Raw genomic sequence first — 20,721 nt, forward strand, 5'->3', positions numbered from 1 at the left:
AATGTATTTATGTCCCTCAAGCTACTTCAGGACTTAATAGATGGAGGTTTACAAGGGCAATAACAGTGATGTGTATAATGCTTGCTGTTGGGTAGACAGGAGGAGTTTCCTTAGTATATATGTTGCTGCTCAACATCTGAAGTATTCAGGGCCCGACAGAACCTATGTTGCTATCACAAGTGGTCAATATATACTTATTTTATACCTTGGTGAAGAATAGTAGCATTTAAAAACATTTGGATTTTTTGTTTACTGACAGTTACCATCAATATGAAGTGATTAATATTTGAAGTTCATCTACTCAATTTTATGGTGGGTTGAGGAGAAAAGCATGGTGGCTTTACCTATATGCCTCTACACACACACACACACACACACACACACACACACACACACACGGTAGTCTCTTCTTAAATAAGAGTATTCACACATAAACTCTCAAATATATCCTCTCTGATGGTTGACGCAAGAAATAAAACTTCAAAGCGTAGCTTTGAGAATGGCTCACAGCTAAAATTTATCACCCTGTAATGATTAATCAAAAAAATATTTTAAGCTTATTGTCATTTCCCAATGGCCATTGAGGGTTCATGTTTTTTCTGATGCTCTTCCAGGAATACCTGAGTCTAGACACAGACTCCCCAGAGAGTTTTAATTGGAGGAAGTTCAGAATCTCTATATTACAGAAATATGCAATTCATAAAATACAGTTAAAAAATTAAAATAGCTTGATTTTAACCAGGTAATATCTATATCAAGAAAGAGCTAAGTGATTTTACTGTTTTTCTCAAATAAAGGTAAAGAAAATGAAAATGTAATCTTATAAATAAAAGATTATAAATAAAAATTTATAAAGTCTAGTGTAATTTAATGAACCGTAGCCAAATGAAGCTTGAATAAGTATAATAATAAGGCAGTGGGAGCAAAGTTAGCTTGTTTCTGGATTTTGAGAATGGTATGATAAAATTTTGCATTAATTTAATAAATATGAACACTAACAAGGATCTTGGTATGCTGAGGAGACAAAAGTGATACAAAAGTGTGACTGCAAAATGGTAGAACTCCTCATATGCAATAACTACTATTTTTAATAATGAAATTAGAAATATCAGTAGAAGAACAAAATTGCTCTATGCAACAAAACTTCCAAATAAAATGTCCGTCTCTGGGGAGTAGATGCGGTCAGAGCATGTGTGGTGACATGTTCAGCTATTAGGTGAAGTGCTGAACATGGGTCTCCGATCAGGTACAGCCATGAATGTAGAAAGGCCCTTTGATATTTTCTGTTAGGTTGGTCTAAGCTGGTTTTCCTTCACTAAAACACAACCTAAATATAATGAACTATAATAGATAAAAAGTTGCAAAATGTTTATTTTTTGAAAAATTTTCATGAATTTATATTTCTGTAAATTCTTACCCATACTCATTCTAAAATTAAATAAAAGCAACAAAACACAAAAGCAAACAAAAATACCTTATTTCCTCTTTAGTGACATCCCTTCATGTAATCAGTTAAAGAAAAAAGAATATAGAAAAGTAAATGAAAATGCAAAGTATTTAGAATCTAGATTTTTTACCAAGGAAAATAAAAAAGCCTCAGCATTCTGGATTTTCTCAGTTGGCCCTTGACATCATGGCCACCATTTTCCCCTCTGTTCCCCCATTGTGCTCATTTGTCTCTGAAATCTTTCTTTTAGACTCTGCTTTGTCCTTCCATGCCTACCTCCTTAATCCTCTGGACACCAGCGATGTTATATTAGTCCCTTTAACTACTCATCTCACTTGAACGGTGCCACTTTACATCCTGAATCCTGTAATAAGTACCTGAAGTTTTAACCCTCCTATTCAGTATTTGTCCAAAGGGCTCATTTGAAAGAGCTTTAAGCCCCACTTCTGGCGGCTTGGTGCTCCTGAGAATCTCACTGACATATCTGTAGAGGAGAAGTTCCTCCTACTGAAGCCATAAGCCTAATCCATCTTTTATTTTCAGCAATTACCTGCATTTTGGATGAAGAGAGTCAGAGAGGACCTGTTGAGCTGCTGCAGCGTCTCTTTCTGCAAAATACCTGTGGTTGGGGGGAAAGAAAACCAGAGCTCCATACCTGTTGGATGCATTCATTTTAATCCAGTTTCAGGCCATTTTGCTTTCAGAGGTAGACACCAGCAGAAGATTTCTACTTGTTTCAGCTCTTCCAGGGAACAGATGGCTTTTCATAATAGAATTTTCCAGATGTAATGACAGTATAATAGGGTAGTTGTAAAACCCACACAGATTTAGGAATGTATTGCTGGGTCTGAAATTTTATTTTATCTTTTTATTTTTAAAGATTTTTATTTATTTATTTGACCGGGAGAGAGCGCGAGCAAGAGAGCACAAACAGGAGGGAGGAGCAGAGGGAGAGGGAGAGGCAGACTCCCCGCAGAGCAAGGAGCCTAACCCGGGACTCCATCCCAGGACCCCAGGATCATGACTTGAGCCAAAGGCAGATTCTTAACTGACTGAGCCCCCCAGGCACCACAGGTTTGAAATTTTAATTATGAACTTCACCATTCCCCAGGGAGCTAAGATATTTGTAGTTACAGGGGTTATAGATGAAGGGGCAGGATGAGGTCCGTCAGAAGGCAGAAGCAGCCTGGATGAAGGGACATGCTGAGGGGCTGTGGCAGCAGCCAAGGGAGAGAGAGGAGGAGAGTAAAGGAGGTGAGAGATGATGCACTTCAAGTACATTTGTCTTAGAGAATATTCACGGGTATAAGAATTCTGGATGAATGGAAAATATGGTGCTAAAAGCAAAATTCTACCCCAGGGAAAAAGGGCAATGAAATTTCTTAAAAATACAGTTACATACCTTATAAAATACATCATAAAAAGTATTTCATAAAGACAGTAGCAAAATAAAATATTAGCATCTGTTACTTAATTTGACATGTATATATTTCCCACATCAATCTGAAGCATAAAACAATCTCTAGAATTTTCTCTCAGAAAATGTAACCAAAGTATTTCATTTTATATAATAATGTGGTATTTACAACATTTCATAAAAGAATAGGTGATTATCAAACATCCCAACTTTTTTTGTTTTTTTTTTAAATGCATAAGTAGTATGCTCCATTTTTAAAATTTATTTATTTCAATAAACATATAATGTATTTTTATTCCCAGGGGTACAGGTCTGTGAATTGCCAGGTTTACACATTTCACAGCACTCATCATAGCACATACCCTCCCCAATGTCCATTTCCCCATCACCCTCTCCCGTCCCCCCTCCCCCCAGCAACCCTCAGTCTGTTTTTTGAGATTGAGTCTTTTATGGTTTGTCTCCCTCCTGATCCCATCTTCTTTCATTTTTTCTTTTCTACCCCCCCAACTCCCCCACATCGCATCTCACTTCCTCACATCAGGGAGATCATATGATAGTTGTCTTTCTCCGATTGACTTACTTCGCTAAGCATAATACCCTCTAGTTCCATCCACGTCATCGCAAATGGCAAGATTTCATTTCTTTTGACAAACATCCCAATTTTTAAATAAAGGCAAAGATCTAGAGAAAAAGTAGGGAGCATCAAAAATGACTAAGGCTTAGTTTCTTCTATTTTTTTTAAAGATTTTATTTATTTATTTGTCAGAGACCACAAGCAAGGAGAGCTGCAGCCAGAGGGAGAAGCAGGCTCCCCACTAAGCAGGGAGCCCAGTGCAGGGCTTGATTCCAGGACCCCGGGATCATGACCTGAGCTGAAAGCAGATGTTTAACTGACTGAGGCACCTAGGTGTCCCAGGCTTTGTTTCTTTTAAAAATACATAGGTTTCCACTTCACAGCACTCTCCATATCACAAACCACATATGCCTGGGGCAAATAACACATTATATGATAATAAAAATAATTAATAATAAAAAATACATAGGTATCCTAACTAATAGGATGGTGTCAAAACACAAAGAACCACTGAAAAGACTCCCTTTGGCTTGAAAAATAATGACTCCATATGAATTAATTCAAACATGAAAAAAAAGGATGAGCACAGTTATTTGAATCATGATGAACATATAAGAACCGTGAATTAAGAAGGTATTTAAAAGGGTGCCTGGGTGGCTCAGTGGGTTAAGCCTCTGCCTTTGGCTTGGGTCATGGTCTCAGGGTCCTGGGATTGAGCTCCACATGGGGCTCTATGCTCAGCAGGGTGCCTTCTTCCCTCCCTCTCTCTGCCTGCCTCTTTGCCTACTTGTGATCGCTCTTTCTGTGTCAAATAACAAATAAAAGATAAAAAAAAAAAGAATGGTATTTAAAGAATAAAGTAAAAAAAAATTTTTTTTTGGTCACTATGAGAGAACTAGGGCACCAGCTCCTCACTCTGGTAATTGGCAACTAAACAGAAAAATTGAGCATCTGTCCTGCCTATATGTTAGAGAAAGTAAATAACCATAGTTGATGAGGGAAACCAAGTTTTTACAGAATTCCAGCCAACAATTGTGGGAGGAATCACGGAATGAGAAAAGCACTTTTTGTGCAATTAATTAACTGATCCAGCGAGGATCACTGAAGGATGAAATGGTTAGATAAAGGGCTGGTGGGGGACTTTACAAAGCAGCCATCAAGCCGTGATGCCTCCCATCCCTCTCAGCGTAGGACTGAGCAGGGGACAGTGGGGGCTGCCCTCGTATGTCAACCTGAACTTCCTCAGGCCTTTCCGAATACCTCCAATTTTCAGAAAAATCCAGACCATGGGACATTTTGAGGACAGCTGACCTGGGGTCTTGCGCAAGTTTATGACATTGGGGAGGGGTCAAAAGGAGAAGGTAGACAGGGAGAGACATAATAACTAAATGGAATGTGTAGATAGTCATATAGAACTGGATTGGAAGAAACCAGCCTAAGAAGACATTTTTGAGAGAGCTGGGAAATTTTAGTATGAACTGGATACAGATGACAGCAAGGAATCACTGTTAATTTTGTTAGATGTGATAATGGCACTGTGGTTAGTATAAGGTAATACTGATTTTATTAGAGCTCCAAATAGAAATGTGAGGGCAAAATGACAGTATAGGATTTCATTAACATTTCTGCCAAAAAAAATAAGCGTTGCAGGTGTTTAAAAATTTTGATAATCACTGAACCTGGACAGTATAAGGGGATTCTTAAATTTTTTCATAATACAAAATTAAAAATAAAAACATTTGAGATCCACTTCTAAAACAATGAAGTTTGCCAAAGAAAAGAAAGAGGTGTACCTTTTTAAATTTTAGGAACCTGAGTTATCAGAGGACTTCAGTATTTTCTTGGAGTTGTCTGCAAAGTGGCTTTTGGAACTGATAACTCAGCTTTGTCATTTCCACATGACCAGGACATCACTTTTTAATAGTCGACCCTTCTCCATTTTACTTACTGCAAATTGTATAGGCCCAGAAGTCCCATTCCTCGAAAATCTGTTTTAGGATCATCACCTTGAAAACCAATTTCACACCACTGCTTAGAAATCCGAGATTCCAATGGAGTATTGGGCTTCAGGAATTTCCATAACTGGCAGACAAGACAGAAAGTTAGCCTGTTGATGTAAACACAATCACTCTTTCCTATGGCAGATTTTATAATATGTTATTAGGAGGAGCTGTACAAAGCTGAATATAGATTTGATCATATTTCAATGATCTTTGACAGCAGTTCTCTCATTATGTTCTGAAGACTCCCTGAAGGGACTCCAAGACCTTTTCAGAGGGTCTGGGAGGTAAAAACTATTTCATAATGAAACTAGGAAGTTATTTGCCTTTTCCCTCTCATCTTCTCAGAGTAGATAGTGGAATTTTCCAGAGGCTGCATTACATGTGACAGTGTTATTACTCTGGAGGCTACGAAATATGTACTTGTATATTTTAGTGTTTTACATCTTTCTGTTTTAATTTCTTTTTTTATTTTTATTTTTAAAGATTTTATTTATTTATTTGACAGAGAGAGAGAGAGAGAGAGAGATCATAATTAGGCAGAGAGAGAGGGGGAAGCAGGCTCCCCACTGAGCAGAGAGCCTGATGAGGGGCCCAATCCCAGGACCCTGAGATTGTGACCCGAGCCAAAGGCAGAGGCTCAACCCACTGAGCCACTCAGGCACCCTTGTTTTAATTTCTGATAAAAAATATATCTGCATTGGGGCGCCTGGGTGGCTCAGTGGGTTAAGCCTCTGCCTTCGGCTCGGGTCATGATCTCAGGGTCCTGGGATCGAGCCCCGCATCGGGCTCTCTGCTCTGCGGGGAGCCTGCTTCCCTTCCTCTCTCTCTGCCTGCCTCTCTGCCTACTTGTGATCTCTGTCTGTCAAATAAATAAATAAAATCTTTAAAATATATATATAACTGCATAATCTCCCACAAAAGTTTCTCAAAAATGTGTAAAAGAATGAAGGTAAGGGGCAAATAGGGAAAAATTTGAGGCCATGTATTATTTTTACAGCATTATTAACAAAAAGAAAAGTGGACTGACTTGAGTTTCATTTCTCACCTGTAGCAGAGGTGAGAATAAATAAGCATCATATAACTCGATAAAGGAGGGTCACTGATGTTCATGAATAAATAGACCTCAAAGTATGTTATCATTTTTAAGAGTTACCCAAAAGAATTTTAATTCCAATTAGCATATATTAAATGACAAATACAAATCGCAAACACTATGCTATTTACTGCCTAAGAAGCTGGTTCTATTTTCCTGAGTTTTCTATGGAAATATAGATTCAACACATACTATTACTTGAGAGAGAGTGAGACCCACAGCTGCATAAATATAATGTTCAAACTCTTCTTTCTAATAAAGAGAGATGGGCACATAAGCAAATTTACCTTTTAGACTATTAATTATTTGTCTTTATTATAGACAAAGACAAACGCAAATGTAAAAATTTTCTTATTACTATTTGGACATAATTCAACTTCTATATTATTTATTCTATGATGTATGAATTTTAAATCTTACAGGTACTAGTAATATAGAAACAGCTTGCTTTATAGTGAATTCTCACATCTGACACAATATAGAACATAATATTCAGTGACAGGAAACACTAACCAAAAAAATACAATTCAAAGGATATAATATGCTTAACAGGTAAATGCAGTCTAAAGGGTGAGAGAAAAAGATCAGGGAAGAAAGTAAATCTATCATGCTTGAAAGCAAAATAGCAAACATGCATATAAGAAATTTCTTTTTATATTATTCACATGAGAATTTGCCAGTGTTCTGCATTCATCAGGACAGAAAATTTTGGGGTTCAACAGAGGAGCATTAAAAATATGAGAGAAAAGTCCTCTTTTTAAAAATTCTTTAGGAACTGATTATTGCCACAATGAAAAAAAAACAGAATGAAAGGAAACAGTTGGTAAAGCTCATCACACTCATTTAGCCAATAATTTGAAGTAACCTCAGGGCCCAACATAGTGGAATGAAATGGCAAAAGCAAACATTTGATTTCTATTGGTAGGTTATCAACCTCATTCATTAGGTGAACACTTTAGGGGAATAAAAAGTTTGAATAATGCTTAAAAAAGAAATTCCATTTTAATTATTTCATGTATCATGACGGACTAGACCAATGGCTAAAAAGTGTTCTCTCTTTTTTTTTTTAAGATTTTATTTATTTATTTGACAGAGAGATCACAAGTAGGCAGGCAGATAGAGAGGATGAAGCAGGCTCCCCGCTGAGCAGAGAGCCCGATGTGGGGGTCGATCCCAGGACCCTGAGATCATGACCTGAGCCGAAGGCAGAGGCTTAACCCACTGAGCAACCCAGACACCCGAGAGAGAGAATCTTAAGCAGGTTCCACGCTCAGTGCAGAGGCTAATGTGGGGCTCAATCCCATGACCCTGAGATCATGACCTGAGCTGAAATCAAGAGTTGGATGCTCAAGTGACTGACAGCCAGGAACTCCTATTATTTTCTATTAAGTACGTGACTGCACCTTAAATTTTCACTTTATTATTAATGTGGTTAGAAAATGTTTAATAGAAATGTCCATGTGAATAACTCATATGAACAGTGCTATATGAACATAAAGTAATGTTATTCAGTTTCATCTCACCCTATATTTGAACGATCATAAAATCCAGATTTTTTTATACTTTAAGACTATAAGCACTGATAATGGTCTCCTGTGTTTATAAATCAAAGCACTTAAACAATATGGCAATATATTACCAAAGTCTCTAAATCAAGGGATGGTAAAATTTGTAAAGGGCCAGATAATAAATATTTTAGGCTTTGGTTGCCAAATGGTCACTGCTGCAATTACTTAATTTTGACATTGTAGTACAAAAGCAGCCACAGGTAGTACACACATCAATGAATGGACATATTCCAATAAAACTTCGCTTACAAAAATGGGTGGGAGGCAAGATTTGGCCCACAGGCTTTAGTTTGCTGACTCTTGCTCTAAACAATTTATGAACTAGGTAACAAGGGTATTATTACCCATTTTAAAGATAAAGCAGCCTAAGATCAGGCCTTAAACACAAACCACAGGGGTGCCTGGGTGGCTCAGTGGGTTAAAGCCTCTGCCTTCGGCTCAGGTCCGACTGGGATCGAGCCCCGCATCAGGCTCTCTGCAAAGCAGCGAGCCTGCTTCCCTTCCTCTTTCTCTGCCTGCCTCTCTGCCTACTTGTGATCTCTGTCTGTCAAATAAATAAATAAAATCTTAAAAAAAAAAAAACCACCAACCACGGGCTAGCCTTTTGAAATACAAATGGGAACAAGACATGGTTTCTCCCTTGGGAGGTAGTGTAGTGCAGTAGCGAGGAGCCCTTTCTAACACTTCACTGCCTGGCCTCATTTTCCTCACCTGAAAATGGGGATAGTATCAGTATCTCACCACAAGGTTATTGTGACCATTAAGTGAAATAATGCTGTAAAACATTTACTGTGATGATTAATGTGTGCTAAATACTCAATGTTTTATTATTATTGATTTTATTATCCGACTTGGGATTTGAATTGACTAAAGAAGAGAATAAAGATCCCATTCCTAAGTGTTCTTGGGGAGACTAAAGAAGATTTCAAAATTGAACGAGTAAGGATTTTAAAAAGAGCTGGCTTTTTCTGTGAGAATAATAGGTAATAGAGGGAATCACATGGGCAAATATCTGGGCATATGGGATGCACAGCCTGTCGCGGTCAAGGTGAATGACAGAGCATGGTGGATACAGGAGATACAGCTTGCAGAAATAGAAGGGGTCCTAAATGCCATGTTAAGTAAGATGCATGGGATTTCTTCTGTCAGATAGAGGAAATCTGAAGTTGTTTTTTTTTTTTTAAGATTTTTTTTACTTATTTATTTGACAGAGAGATCACAAGTAGGCAGAGAGGCAGGCAGAGAGAGAGGGGGAAACAGGCTCCCTGCTGGGCAGAGAGCCTCATGTGGGGCTCGATCCCAGGACCCTGAGATCATGACCCGAGCCGAAGGCAGAGGCTTACCCCACTAAGTCACCCAGGCGCCCCTTAAGTTTTTAACCTAAGGAATAACGTGACTAGATAATCCCTCCAGCAATGTTTTAGAAGATGGAACGTAGGAACCTAATACTTAGTGGCAGAATTATAAGGCTATTATAATAGCCCAAGCTGGAGATAATGTTAGAATAAGGTGGTGGGCATAGGAAACATTCAAGAGCTATTTTGAGGGAGCTCTATAGTTAAGGTTTAGTGATTTTGTAGATGCATAGTATCTCCCCAAGTAGATTGCAAGATACTTGAGGGTAGAAAAGATACCTTTCCTCAAAGTGCTTAAGGCAGCAGTGGACAGCCCTGGCTTTATAACTTACTAGATGTGTCGATCAGAATCTGGACTGAAATCCTTGTTTGCTCAGCTGTAGATACCAACCATCACTTTGCTTAACTCTTATAGTTGTGCCAGTAAAAAATAACACATACAAACTCAAATCATGACCACAGATAAAAGGTATATCATAAAAGTTCTTGACTTTTAGTATCTAATGAGCCACAGTAATTCATGCATTCACCCATATTTGTTGAAAACCCACTATGTGCGGCATTCGTACAACAGATCAACTCACATGGTGCACAGCAGGCACCTGGATGTCACTGACTCTGAAGGCATCACGGCCATTCTGATGCATTCTTCAGCTGCCTGTGGCCACTCTGTTAAGTTTTCTACCACTTTTCTCTTTCATTCACCTCTTATTTCTCACCTTGAGGTCATTTTAATTGAACTTGACTACTTCTATCAGAAAATACAATAAAAAAGGCAATAACGGGAAATGAAGTTCAGCCAGTAGGTTAGCTAAATTTAAGCAGAGCAGAAAGGGAAGAAGAAAAACTACTTCTAAGAACGACTTTCTTTAAATTTTAGAGATTCATATCAGATATAGCACTTAGCAGAGACAAGTCATTTGTGTAAGTATTTCCATACACAAAAGCATGGACTTCTTCACACAAAAATACAGCACTCTTTCACACAAAATTACAGCTCCTATTGACATTTTTTTAATGAGATAAAGCTAAGGCAGCTAAACAAATGTTTTCTTGCAAATTTGTTAGTGTCTTTTTGTATTCTAGCAAAGGACAAGGAAGCACTCCATCCTAAAAAGCATCTATTTTCAGGAGTGAATTTAGAAAATATTTCAGATGAGTAGTTCTAAAGGTTGGGTCCTAGTTTCTTAAACTCCAAATTCAGTGTTTTGAGGTCAGTTTTTTTGGTGTTTAATAATGCACATCAGATCATATAAGATATTTAAGGTTTTACTTTGACAGCCAGAAGTATTTACAAGTGCATATTGTTCTTCTAACACTTTTAATAAACCAGATATAAACCTTAACCTCCTCTTCTGATACTCTCCAAGTTACATGAATAAATAATCAGCAATAAGATCTTAGGTAATTTCCCTAGGGGGCTATTGCTGAAGCAGAAACCAACTTTATCTTCTTTGATGTCTATTAAAAGTCATAAATGGAAATCCCAGGTCACTCTTTGACAAATGCTCTTTTTCCTACTGGCTTACAATACAGTTAAACAGCCTAAACCTAAGCCAGAATATGAGCATTCACAGAAATCACCTCTGATGTTCTCTCAGATTTAAAAAAAAAAATGGCTTTACATTTAGCTTCCCACGTGAATTTTCTAATGAAGAATTTACCTCCTACATCTGAACCAACAAGCAAAGTAGGCTTTGCCAACCAGTTCCACACCCATGTCTTATTCATCTTTGTACCCTCCCCCTTAGAGCAGTGTCTAGCACTTAGCCGGCGCTTGGCAGTGCTTAGCTGACCTAAGAAAAGCACAGAAATGTGTTCATGGTCTAACCTTCAAAAGCATTTCTTCGTGTTGGGGGTTATCAGAATCATAGGGTTCTCTGCGCAGTTTTTCCACATCTGCGATAAGATTTCTGTAGCCAACTATTTGCAGAAGGCAAGCCTGAAGAGAGATTCCCAACCTAAGATATTTAAAAACAGAAGAAACACACATGAGGAAAAACAAAACATGTATTTTGGCATTTGTTCACTTGATGTGTGCACAATAGGACTTTTCCATATTTATATAATATTGAGGAAATTGCTCCTACAGGATGTATTTAATCGAAGCCCAGTTTCTCTTTTCTTTTTATGGACATAGAACCATATTTAGTTTACTCAGAAAAATAAAAGAATGCTACTTTTCCTGCATTGGTCTCACAACTACTTCTTACTTGAGTGGAGGAGGCATAGTTTCTTACTGAAGCTTCAAATGGACAGTTGTAGAACTTGGCTAAAATTTACCTTTTGTTCTGGCCTTTTCTTAAACCAAGTTGTAACAATATGGCTTTAAAAACAAGGGATCTCTTAAATGCCAGTGACTTAAGTAAGATGTAGAAAATATAGGTGATAATGTGTGTGTAAAGAGAGACTGCTCTCAGGGGCACAGTGGAAGGAAAATTTCAGAACAATATCGAAACAAATACAAGAAAACCTATGCTTGGGAACATCCCTGACAGATGAGGCAATGCCAAGAGAAAGAACTCACTACTTCATAAAATTTCTCATCACATTCTGACTGCTCTATTTATCTGAATGCTTTTTCCTATGTTGAAACAAAACTTGCTTTCCTTATTACCAAATGGTTCAAATTTTGTTCTCTGAGCAAATTTATTTCCAACTTTCTCTGCCATGACTACTTATTTTAGTAATTCTTTCTTCTAGTCTGATCTTTAGGCTTAAAAAAAAAAATCCTGGATTCTTTCAGTTCCCTCTCATGGGACATGGGTTTCTCATGTTCTACTCTCTTGCTCAGTCTTCTCTGAATGTATTCTGTTTGGATAACAGTCCCCTTAAAACAGATCACCAGAACAGAAACAGTCTGGCAAGTGTGATACACAGAGGATCACTACTTCCTGTGACCTTAGTTTGATTTTCTCCCGTACAACATAGCAGATAAAATAGGGTCTTTTCAAGCACTCACATAACAACTTTATCAAGCAGGTGACTAAATAATCACCAAAATCCTTTTTTCATACAAGCTTCTGTCATGTAAATATTCTCCTGTACTTGTGTGATGGCATCTTTAAATCTGAAGGTAGTATTTCACATTTATGTGTTCCTGTTGTTTCTTTATAGCCATTCACTTTTGTGGCTCAAAGATACTTAAATGTCGGCAATTTCATATGATTCCACTCAGGGTTACTGTCCAATATGGTCCTACTCCCAATTCACACTAAATTTGAGGATTTTTGTTGTGGTTATTATAATCATGAACATCTTTTTTTTTTTTTTGGAGGAGAAAATAAAATGTTTAGAGGTTAAGTCTAATGCTGGGAGTAATAGAGAATTACACATTTTAGGACTGTATACCTACTCCACATATTGAGCACAGGGTCAGATAGCCCAAATACTAAACTTAAACTGAATATTCAATTAAATGGCCCTGATAATTATCTGTTACCATAGCACCAAAAAACCAAATGAGATACTTAAATTTAGGAAAAGAATAGAGTGGCTCTGGTTGCCCAGGGAATCAGTGTATGACTGAGAAGAGAGTTGATTTTGAGGAAGAGAGCAAGAGAACTAAAACAAGAAGCAACAAGAGGGGCCAATTCCATTTTCCCCCCATTTTTACTGTAGTAATTTTTCAGGTGCATAAGCAGCACTTAAAAAAATGTAATTAAAACAAAATGTGGTTAAAGATTATGGCAGCAGCCCAAGTGTCCATCAATAGGTGAATGGATAAAGATGTGATATCTATGTATATCTATATAGATGTATATAGATATATACACATATATACACACACACAATGGAATTTCAGTCATAAAAAAGAATGAAATCTTGTTTTTTGCAACAATGTGGATGAATCCAGAGAGTATTATGCTAAGTGAAATAAGTCAGTCAGAGAAAGACAGATATCATATGATTTCACTCACATGTGGAATCTAAGAAACAAAACAAACAAAAACAAAGGGGTAAAAAAAGAAACAAACCAAGACACAGACTTTAAACTACAGAGAACACACTACTGGTCACCAGAAGGGAAGTGAGTAGGGGAATAGGGGACACAGGTAATGGGGATGAAGGAGGGCACGTGCTGTAATGAGCACCAGGTAATGTAAGGATGTGTTGAATCAGTATATTGTGCATCCGAAACTAGTATAACATTATATGTTAACTACGCTGGTTAACGGTAGTAATGGGTTGATAAATTATAAAATATTTCCCCTAGCCTTCTCTTTTTCCTGTTTTTTTTTTCCAGAAAATTATTTAATTTAAAAAAATTACATTTTGTCATGTCAGTCTAGAAAACACTGAAATCCATATTGAGATGTAAAAACACAGTCTACTGCCTATAAGGGTTTTTTCTGCCCTAAAGGAAATCAAAAGAATAGATGGCAAGGAAATGCTTCTGAATGAAACATAAAACTTTCATAGAAGAGACAAAAAAGATTTACTATTAAATCTAATCCAATCTCCAAATACGATTGTGAGTCTAATATATCCCTCATGCCCAACTGCAGTCTTAAATTTTTGGTTCAACTTAATTTAAAATGAATTGCCTTATATCTTCCCAAAGAAATAAAGTATATGTCAGAGGTTTCAAAAAGACATTTACTGTATAATTAAATCACCCTTAACGACTGAATAAGGAAAAGACAGCTAATTAGCTGAAGTGTCTGCAGAAGAATGCTATGGAGACCATGCAGAAATGGAGTTTTGTGATGAGCCCCAATTAGCTAGTACCCAGAATTCCTCCAAGAGACAGACCTATACAAAGTGCACTCTGAAAGGCCCTTCAACTACAGCTCCCTGTCTTTGGCAATTAAAAGCCTTTCTCAGAGATAACATGAAGTTCTCGCCTATGCACATTTAAAAGACAATTTGATTGTTACCTACCTAAACTGTCTCTAAATATATCTGCCTACGGGATTTATTCTACCCAACATCCTTAGCCCAAAATTTTACTGAAAAACTCCTGCACCCAATGGAAAATATAAAGCTAATTTTAAACGTCATGTACATTGCCAAATGAATTTTAATATTTCCAAGATGAGATGACTAAATTACAAAGTTCTGAAGTCTTCAAATAAAAACCATCTCTCCCTCCCACACATGCCAGTCTTCTTGACAAGCAAGTAGGAACAGTCTCCAAGATTATCTGCCTGTCAAAACCTGAAGGGATATTTTTGAAGGAGCAGAATCAGCTTAGGCACATTTACAACGTGAACATTTACTGTCGTGTAAAACAGACATCGCACGGAGCAACAGTTGATAAATGGGCTCCCTCGATTTCATCTTCTGATATCAGGGCATCCATCAGATTTCTTAGTGCAGCTCAGAAGCATAAACATAAATGATAACAACTAGAGAGTTCTGCTCTTTACAAATATGAAAAAGGCACCTTATTTTTTTATTCTTCACCTGAAAACCAAATACATTGCAGATGATTGTGACAGGGACAGAGGGAGAGCACGCTAGTGAGCTAAGCGTTATAGAGACACTAAGTACATGCCATGTGTTTGATGTTTACAACAGCATAAATGCATTCTTACTGTGGATTTATGTCAGGGTTAATTTTTTTCAGCTCCATGATGTCCTCTATAGTTTTCTCAATGGCATCAGGGTGAACACTCACTGAAGTTTGCAGCAGCTGGAAGACACATTTCAGTCAGTTCCCTTGTCAAGAGCATCAGTGGCTTGAGTGGGGTCTTAGATGGGGCTTCAAGTATTTGCTTAGAGCTTCTAAATGAGACTAAACTATAGCTAAACTAAAAACAAAAATTGGTTTCATATTCGAATTCTAGTAAATTAGACATTTTCACAATAGGGGAGGTAGTTCAGTTTTCCTGATTAAGGTAATTAACGTAAAACAGAAATACATAAGTTGTTTTTTTTTTTTACTGTTTTCATCTTTTTCAAGCTATTTATATTGAAATATTATTTTATTTTTCTTATCCGATACACATGGTTTCTTTGTTAATGGGCAGTATGCCTATGACTAAGTGAAGAACATGGAGGATATAGTCTAAAGGTTGCCAAAATTATAATTTTCAAGAATCTTGAAAAAAGACCCCCGATTTTCTCTTTTATGTGGATGCTTAACTGTTAAACGAGCTAGCACGGTGGCTTCTCTGATTTTCTTGGGAAATCTTGAGTATAAAGTTCAATGATCTGGATATTAAAGAAATGCCAGAGAGTTAACATTGCTCTTATTTTCAAGGACTATTCATTCTGTGATTTGGAAAGTATAAAAAAGGATTAATTCAACAACGAAGTCATAAGTGCATCATAAATCTGCCTAGAAATTCACATACAGTAGCTGCTGCCATGTCAAAAGTAGAGTGGGTTGCGATGGGCAAACCACTCTTTCTTCTCAGCTTGTACAGCCATTGGTATATTTTTCTTCCTTAAAATGTTTATTTTTTGACAGTGGAGATAAGCCTCCAAGTGAAAAGTTGCTGTAAAATATAGAAGAAACTTTACTTACTTTACTTTTTGAATCCCTCAGTGATGTTTCTGTAAAATTAAAAACAATTTTAAAAAGTCATTCAAAAATTTTCCTCTACAAGTGGTTTAAAATTACTATACACAGATAGAACACACTATGTCCACAATCCCACCAAGCTTACATTTTGTTTACTTCTTTGTTTCATGCTTACCGATTTTCATGGTTCTGGAAGCCCCAGGCTTGGTACTGTAACAGATCCGTTGCAATTCACATCTTCCAGTCAGCTTCCTCATTACAAATTTTAGGCAGCGCCACAAAAATTTACAGTAAAAATACAGGCACACCTGGAACAACATTCTGTCAAAGACAAAAGACAGCACCCTTCCACTAGAAGTCTGGAAGAGAACAGAGAGCAGCCACCACCAGCAGGAAAAGCCCGAAAGAAAATCAACCATTAGACTTCTGGATTTACAAGCATATTTCATTTTCTAATCCCACGTTATTTTATTTGGCGAATCTACAAAACCCATTATTGGGAGGGAAGCCCAAGGTCTGTGAAGGTGCACCAACACTGCAAGCAACTCCGGAATGCTCTGTTCTAGTATATTTGATATTCCACAAACTGAGGTCACGTGAGGCTCAGCCAAGAATCCTTTCTTTTTGTACCTTTGCCTAAAAACATTTTAAAAATAAATCAGTACCTTGAAGACAGTATCCTTGTATTTTAGAAATTGTCTGTCCCTTAGTCTTGGGGGAAGAACGTGCTGTGGCCGCTCTTGTCTTCTGCCTCTGTAGACAGCCTCTCGGCTAGCCTTGGTCCATTTCCAGGCCCTCCTTAGTGCTTTGCAGGGGAGTGGGAGCACTATTTTTATTCTTGCTCTCATTCTTTCCCTCCTTCTCTCTGCTTTCCTTTAAGCACTGTTGTCCCCCTAGAGGACTTGCTTGTGTAGCAGCCGTCTTCTCTGCTGCCCAGTCCCTCCACTTCTTGGACTTGCCGGAAGGCCTCCTCATCAGTTCATTGAACGCATGGATTGACCTTTAGTTTTCCAACATTCTCTGATTTAACCTTCCCCAAACTGCGCCTCTTAACAAGTTTGTTCTTGGCTCCTGCTAACAAAGTTTTCTTTGTAGCACCTTCTATCTCACTCCAGTAATTCCTCACAAACTATGAAATGTATAGTCGCCAATCCTGTACTTACAACATCTTTGGCACTGACTTTTATTTTTAATATGTCAGTGTCCTCTACTTCATAGTACTGCTTAGAGTCTCAGAATGACTCAAGCTACACCAGTAAAGAGGACTTCTCATCTAGGAGCTTATATTCAACCCATCTTCCCTTCCTACTATGGATTCCTAAGAGGCAGAATTCTTTATATAACTTCTTATTGGTGTCATTTCTAAAAGAGGTTTCTTTTTCACAAATGTTCACTAATTCCCTCCAACTCTAACATAAGGTTGTCCAGGGTCATTCAGATTAATGAGAGTAGTTAACTAATAGCCTTAGTCATGTGATCCATCTATGAATATGAACCAACACTTGGATTGCGTTCCTTTGCTTAATTGCTCTGGCCCTAATATCTTGGACAGCCTGTGTTAAAAATAAAAATTCTAATAGGCTTATTTGTACAAGGGCATGAGATCTATAGCATATAAATGCAAAGGGAATGGAGGAAACAGTAAGTAACCAAACTGCTACACTAAGATAACAGAATGGAATCCTTTGTAGGCAATAAAATTATGTTCTAGAAGATCTAATATATGAGAAAATGTCATAATATGCTTAACAAATAGAAAAAAGATTAGAAAGGAACACATATGAAATGATCTCTTTTTTCTTAAAAAAAAAAAAAAATCTAATGGTGGGGCACCTGGGTGGCTCAGTTGGTTTAATATCTGACTCTTGAATTCAGCTCCGGTCATAATCTTAGGGTCTTGAGAATGAGCCCTGTGCCAGTCTCCGTGCTGGACATGGGGTCTGCTTAAGATTCTCTCTCCCTCTCCTTCTGTCCCTCCCCACCTCTCTCTCGAAAGAAAAAAAAATTGTGAGGTATGAACAAGAAGAAAAAGATGTAGAATATGCAACAAAAATGTTAATAGTGGTATTTCTAGGTAGAGGAATTATGAGCACTTTTAATTTTCATTTTTGGCAAAGTATATTTTCCTTTTTGTATAATAAGTACATTTTATTTTATTTAAGAAAAAAGGTTATAACAATTAAAATGTATAAAATGATCACCAAAAGCCAATACAAAAGTGCATATAAAATATCAATGTGAAGTCAGATTCTGCTGAAAGATAAAAAATGGATTTACTATCTCATAAAGTCTGAAATTCAACTATTTTAGTCAAATACATCCTAAAATGTATTAGGAGGTTATCAGGTCTTCTCCCCCCCAAAAAGGTAACCTAAAAATAAACTTGGAGGAACACTTTTTTTTTTAAAGATTTTATTTATTTATTTGAGAGAGAGAATGTGTACACAAGTAGGGAGAGGGGCAGAGGGAGAAGCAGTCACCCCGTTGAGCAAGGAGTCCAGTGTGGGACTTGATCCCAGAAGGACTTGATCCCAGGACCCTGGGTTCATGACCTGAGTTGAAGGCAGACACTTAAGCAGCTGAGCCACCCAGGGGCCCCAGAAGAACATTTTAATTAGATGAGTGAGAAGTTTTACGAAACTTCAGCTTTCTCTCTTGGAAAAAATTTTGTTTTTCCATCTAGTAGATAGCTATGCCAGAAGAAAAGACTGAGCAATATCTTTGTTAACTGGTCACCAGCCAAGTGGTAGTGATATTACAGGTTAGCTTTATGCCTGTTACTAAGTTGAGGGTAAAATCTTTCTATGATCTGTCCTTATGGTGCCTGTGTAGTTTGCCTAGCACTGGGGCCACCTCCACAGACGAAGCCTCTTCAGTTCGTGTCAGGACTCTCAGGACAATCAGGTTCTTGTAGTACCAAATCTTCCTAGACCAAAGGGTTCTGATTATTGTTTAAGGAGTATCTTTGTATTTACTCTATTTAGGTACAAACCATCAGACGATTTTACAGCTTAAATTAAACTAGAAAGTTTCCCCCCATGCAGCTTCTCCATCAGATAGATCCATACAAAAATGTGGCTTGAGGCCTAGAAGTGTCCTCCTAGGGCCAGGAGATGTCCAGGTGTACCGTGGCTTCTAGCCCATCTATAATTTCTCCCACTGGCCTCCTTGCACATGAGAAGAAAATGCCTGGGGAGCTGTTTTACATTAAGACAGCCTTACATAAAAGGAGAGAAAAGAGAGAAAAGACATCAAGTTCTGTTTGCTTTTCTCTTTTCTTTTTTTCCACTTCCCTGAGGATGTTCCTGTTGTCAAAGACAGGGAGACCTAGTGGAAATGTACAGTGAGGGATTCGAGATGCTGCATCATCCCTCTGGGCTCATCTCTGAAGTGTATAGCATCCCTCTCACACTGTCACAGAAACACTGCCACAAACTGTGCACAGGAAATGCCCATTCACTTGCGGAGTGACATTTATATACTGCTTCTTTACTCTTTTGTAATTTCTGGGCCAGTTGTCCTGATAATATTAATTATTAAGGATATTATTTTAATATTTTTCCTAATGGGCCAAAATACCCACAAATATTTCACTAAAATGCCAGCTCGCTATGCTAGGCACTATGTTTTCTTGCTTTGCTGGGTACTTTGTGTTTTTTTTCAAGCCAGAGCATCAGATCAAACAATGTTTTGACAGATATAATTTATTTTTGCATTTAGATCATAAATCTAAGGCATGGTCAGAGATGGAAACACCAGCGTTGCCCTTTACTTTGGAAGCCTTGTTTTGATGAGAGTGACAATATCCAACTTGATTCCTCATGAAAGGGCCAGATCAGCAAAGCCTCCCTATGAGCGGCTCAGGATGGCTGTTCTTCACCATAAAGTGTTGCCAGGGGCTAACTTTTTAAGTTTTTGAATGTGTTTAAGTCCCTAAGTTGTAAAGTTTTTGAAAAAAAGTTGAAGGTCCAGAGGAGAATAAACATGATTAAATGTTTTGGGAGAAATTTGGGAGAATATTTTGTCATGTTTACCCTGAAAAGGAAGAAATTAAGAAATGGACCATGAAATGTTCTTAAGTTGATTAGTGGTTGGTTTGGGAGGAAGGAAGGAAGGAAGGTGCTCTTCTTAGAGTAAGAATTATAGCCACACCCTCTCTACCGTCTGAATTCTATTAAGGGGTTTTATAATTCTGCTTGGTCTGTCTTCCTGGCCTAAATCACCAAAACGAGAGGCTTACTTTTAATTAGGGGAATCTTTTGCTTTTTTCCTCTATAACATTAGACTTATTTTCTTAGTTCTGATGGAAGATTCTCAACTCATTACTGAAAAGATCTACATTTGGTAGGAACAACAGTAACATTCTCAAGAGTACTGGGAGAAAATACTGATCACTATCCCATGTTTAATAATTCCATGCATAGACAGCAATTTTTGTTTGTTTCTCTCTTTTTTTTAATCACAGTATTTTGATAGTGTTCCAGAAGGACTTATTGTGGCTTCCCAACACAATGCCTTGCACAGGCACTGAGAGAAACTGATTTAATAATTAGAACTACTTACGCATGTTTTATTTCCAACATTTTCTATTACAACTGTTTATTAATATGCTGCTGAGTAAGGTTTATGGTAGAGTTCATAGCAGTGTTTTTCCACAAGGCAGTTATGATCACTTCTATTATTTAACATTCATTCTCTGGCTTGAACCAGAATAGCCATCCAGTGTTAATTATTCAAAATGGATCATATCTCTAACACCAAATAAAAGCCAGCTCCTGTCTTGTGGTGCTTT

At 37.5% G+C, this 20,721-nt stretch overlaps 1 protein-coding gene across 2 annotated transcripts in view; it reads right to left on the reverse strand.

Annotated features, from left to right (window-relative positions):
- ELMOD1 (ELMO domain containing 1) overlaps positions 1–20,721 on the reverse strand; it is a gene marked incomplete at its 5' end in the record, with an annotated part of 61,161 nt that overhangs the window by 12,027 nt on the left and 28,413 nt on the right. Inside the window, 6 exons of one of the 2 annotated variants that reach the window (XM_080815323.1) lie at positions 1,998–2,066; positions 5,387–5,520; positions 11,289–11,418; positions 14,998–15,095; positions 15,933–15,961; positions 16,105–16,288. In XM_080815323.1, the coding sequence (XP_080671449.1) occupies positions 1,998–2,066; positions 5,387–5,520; positions 11,289–11,418; positions 14,998–15,095; positions 15,933–15,961; positions 16,105–16,249 (605 nt within the window). Of the gene's footprint in view, positions 1–1,997; positions 2,067–5,386; positions 5,521–11,288; positions 11,419–14,997; positions 15,096–15,932; positions 15,962–16,104; positions 16,379–20,721 lie in introns of those variants that run through there. The other variant, XM_080815322.1, reaches the window with a different exon arrangement.

The sequence above is a fragment of the Martes martes genome (assembly GCF_963455335.1).
Source record: "Martes martes genome assembly, chromosome: 10".
NCBI lineage: Eukaryota > Metazoa > Chordata > Mammalia > Carnivora > Mustelidae > Martes > Martes martes.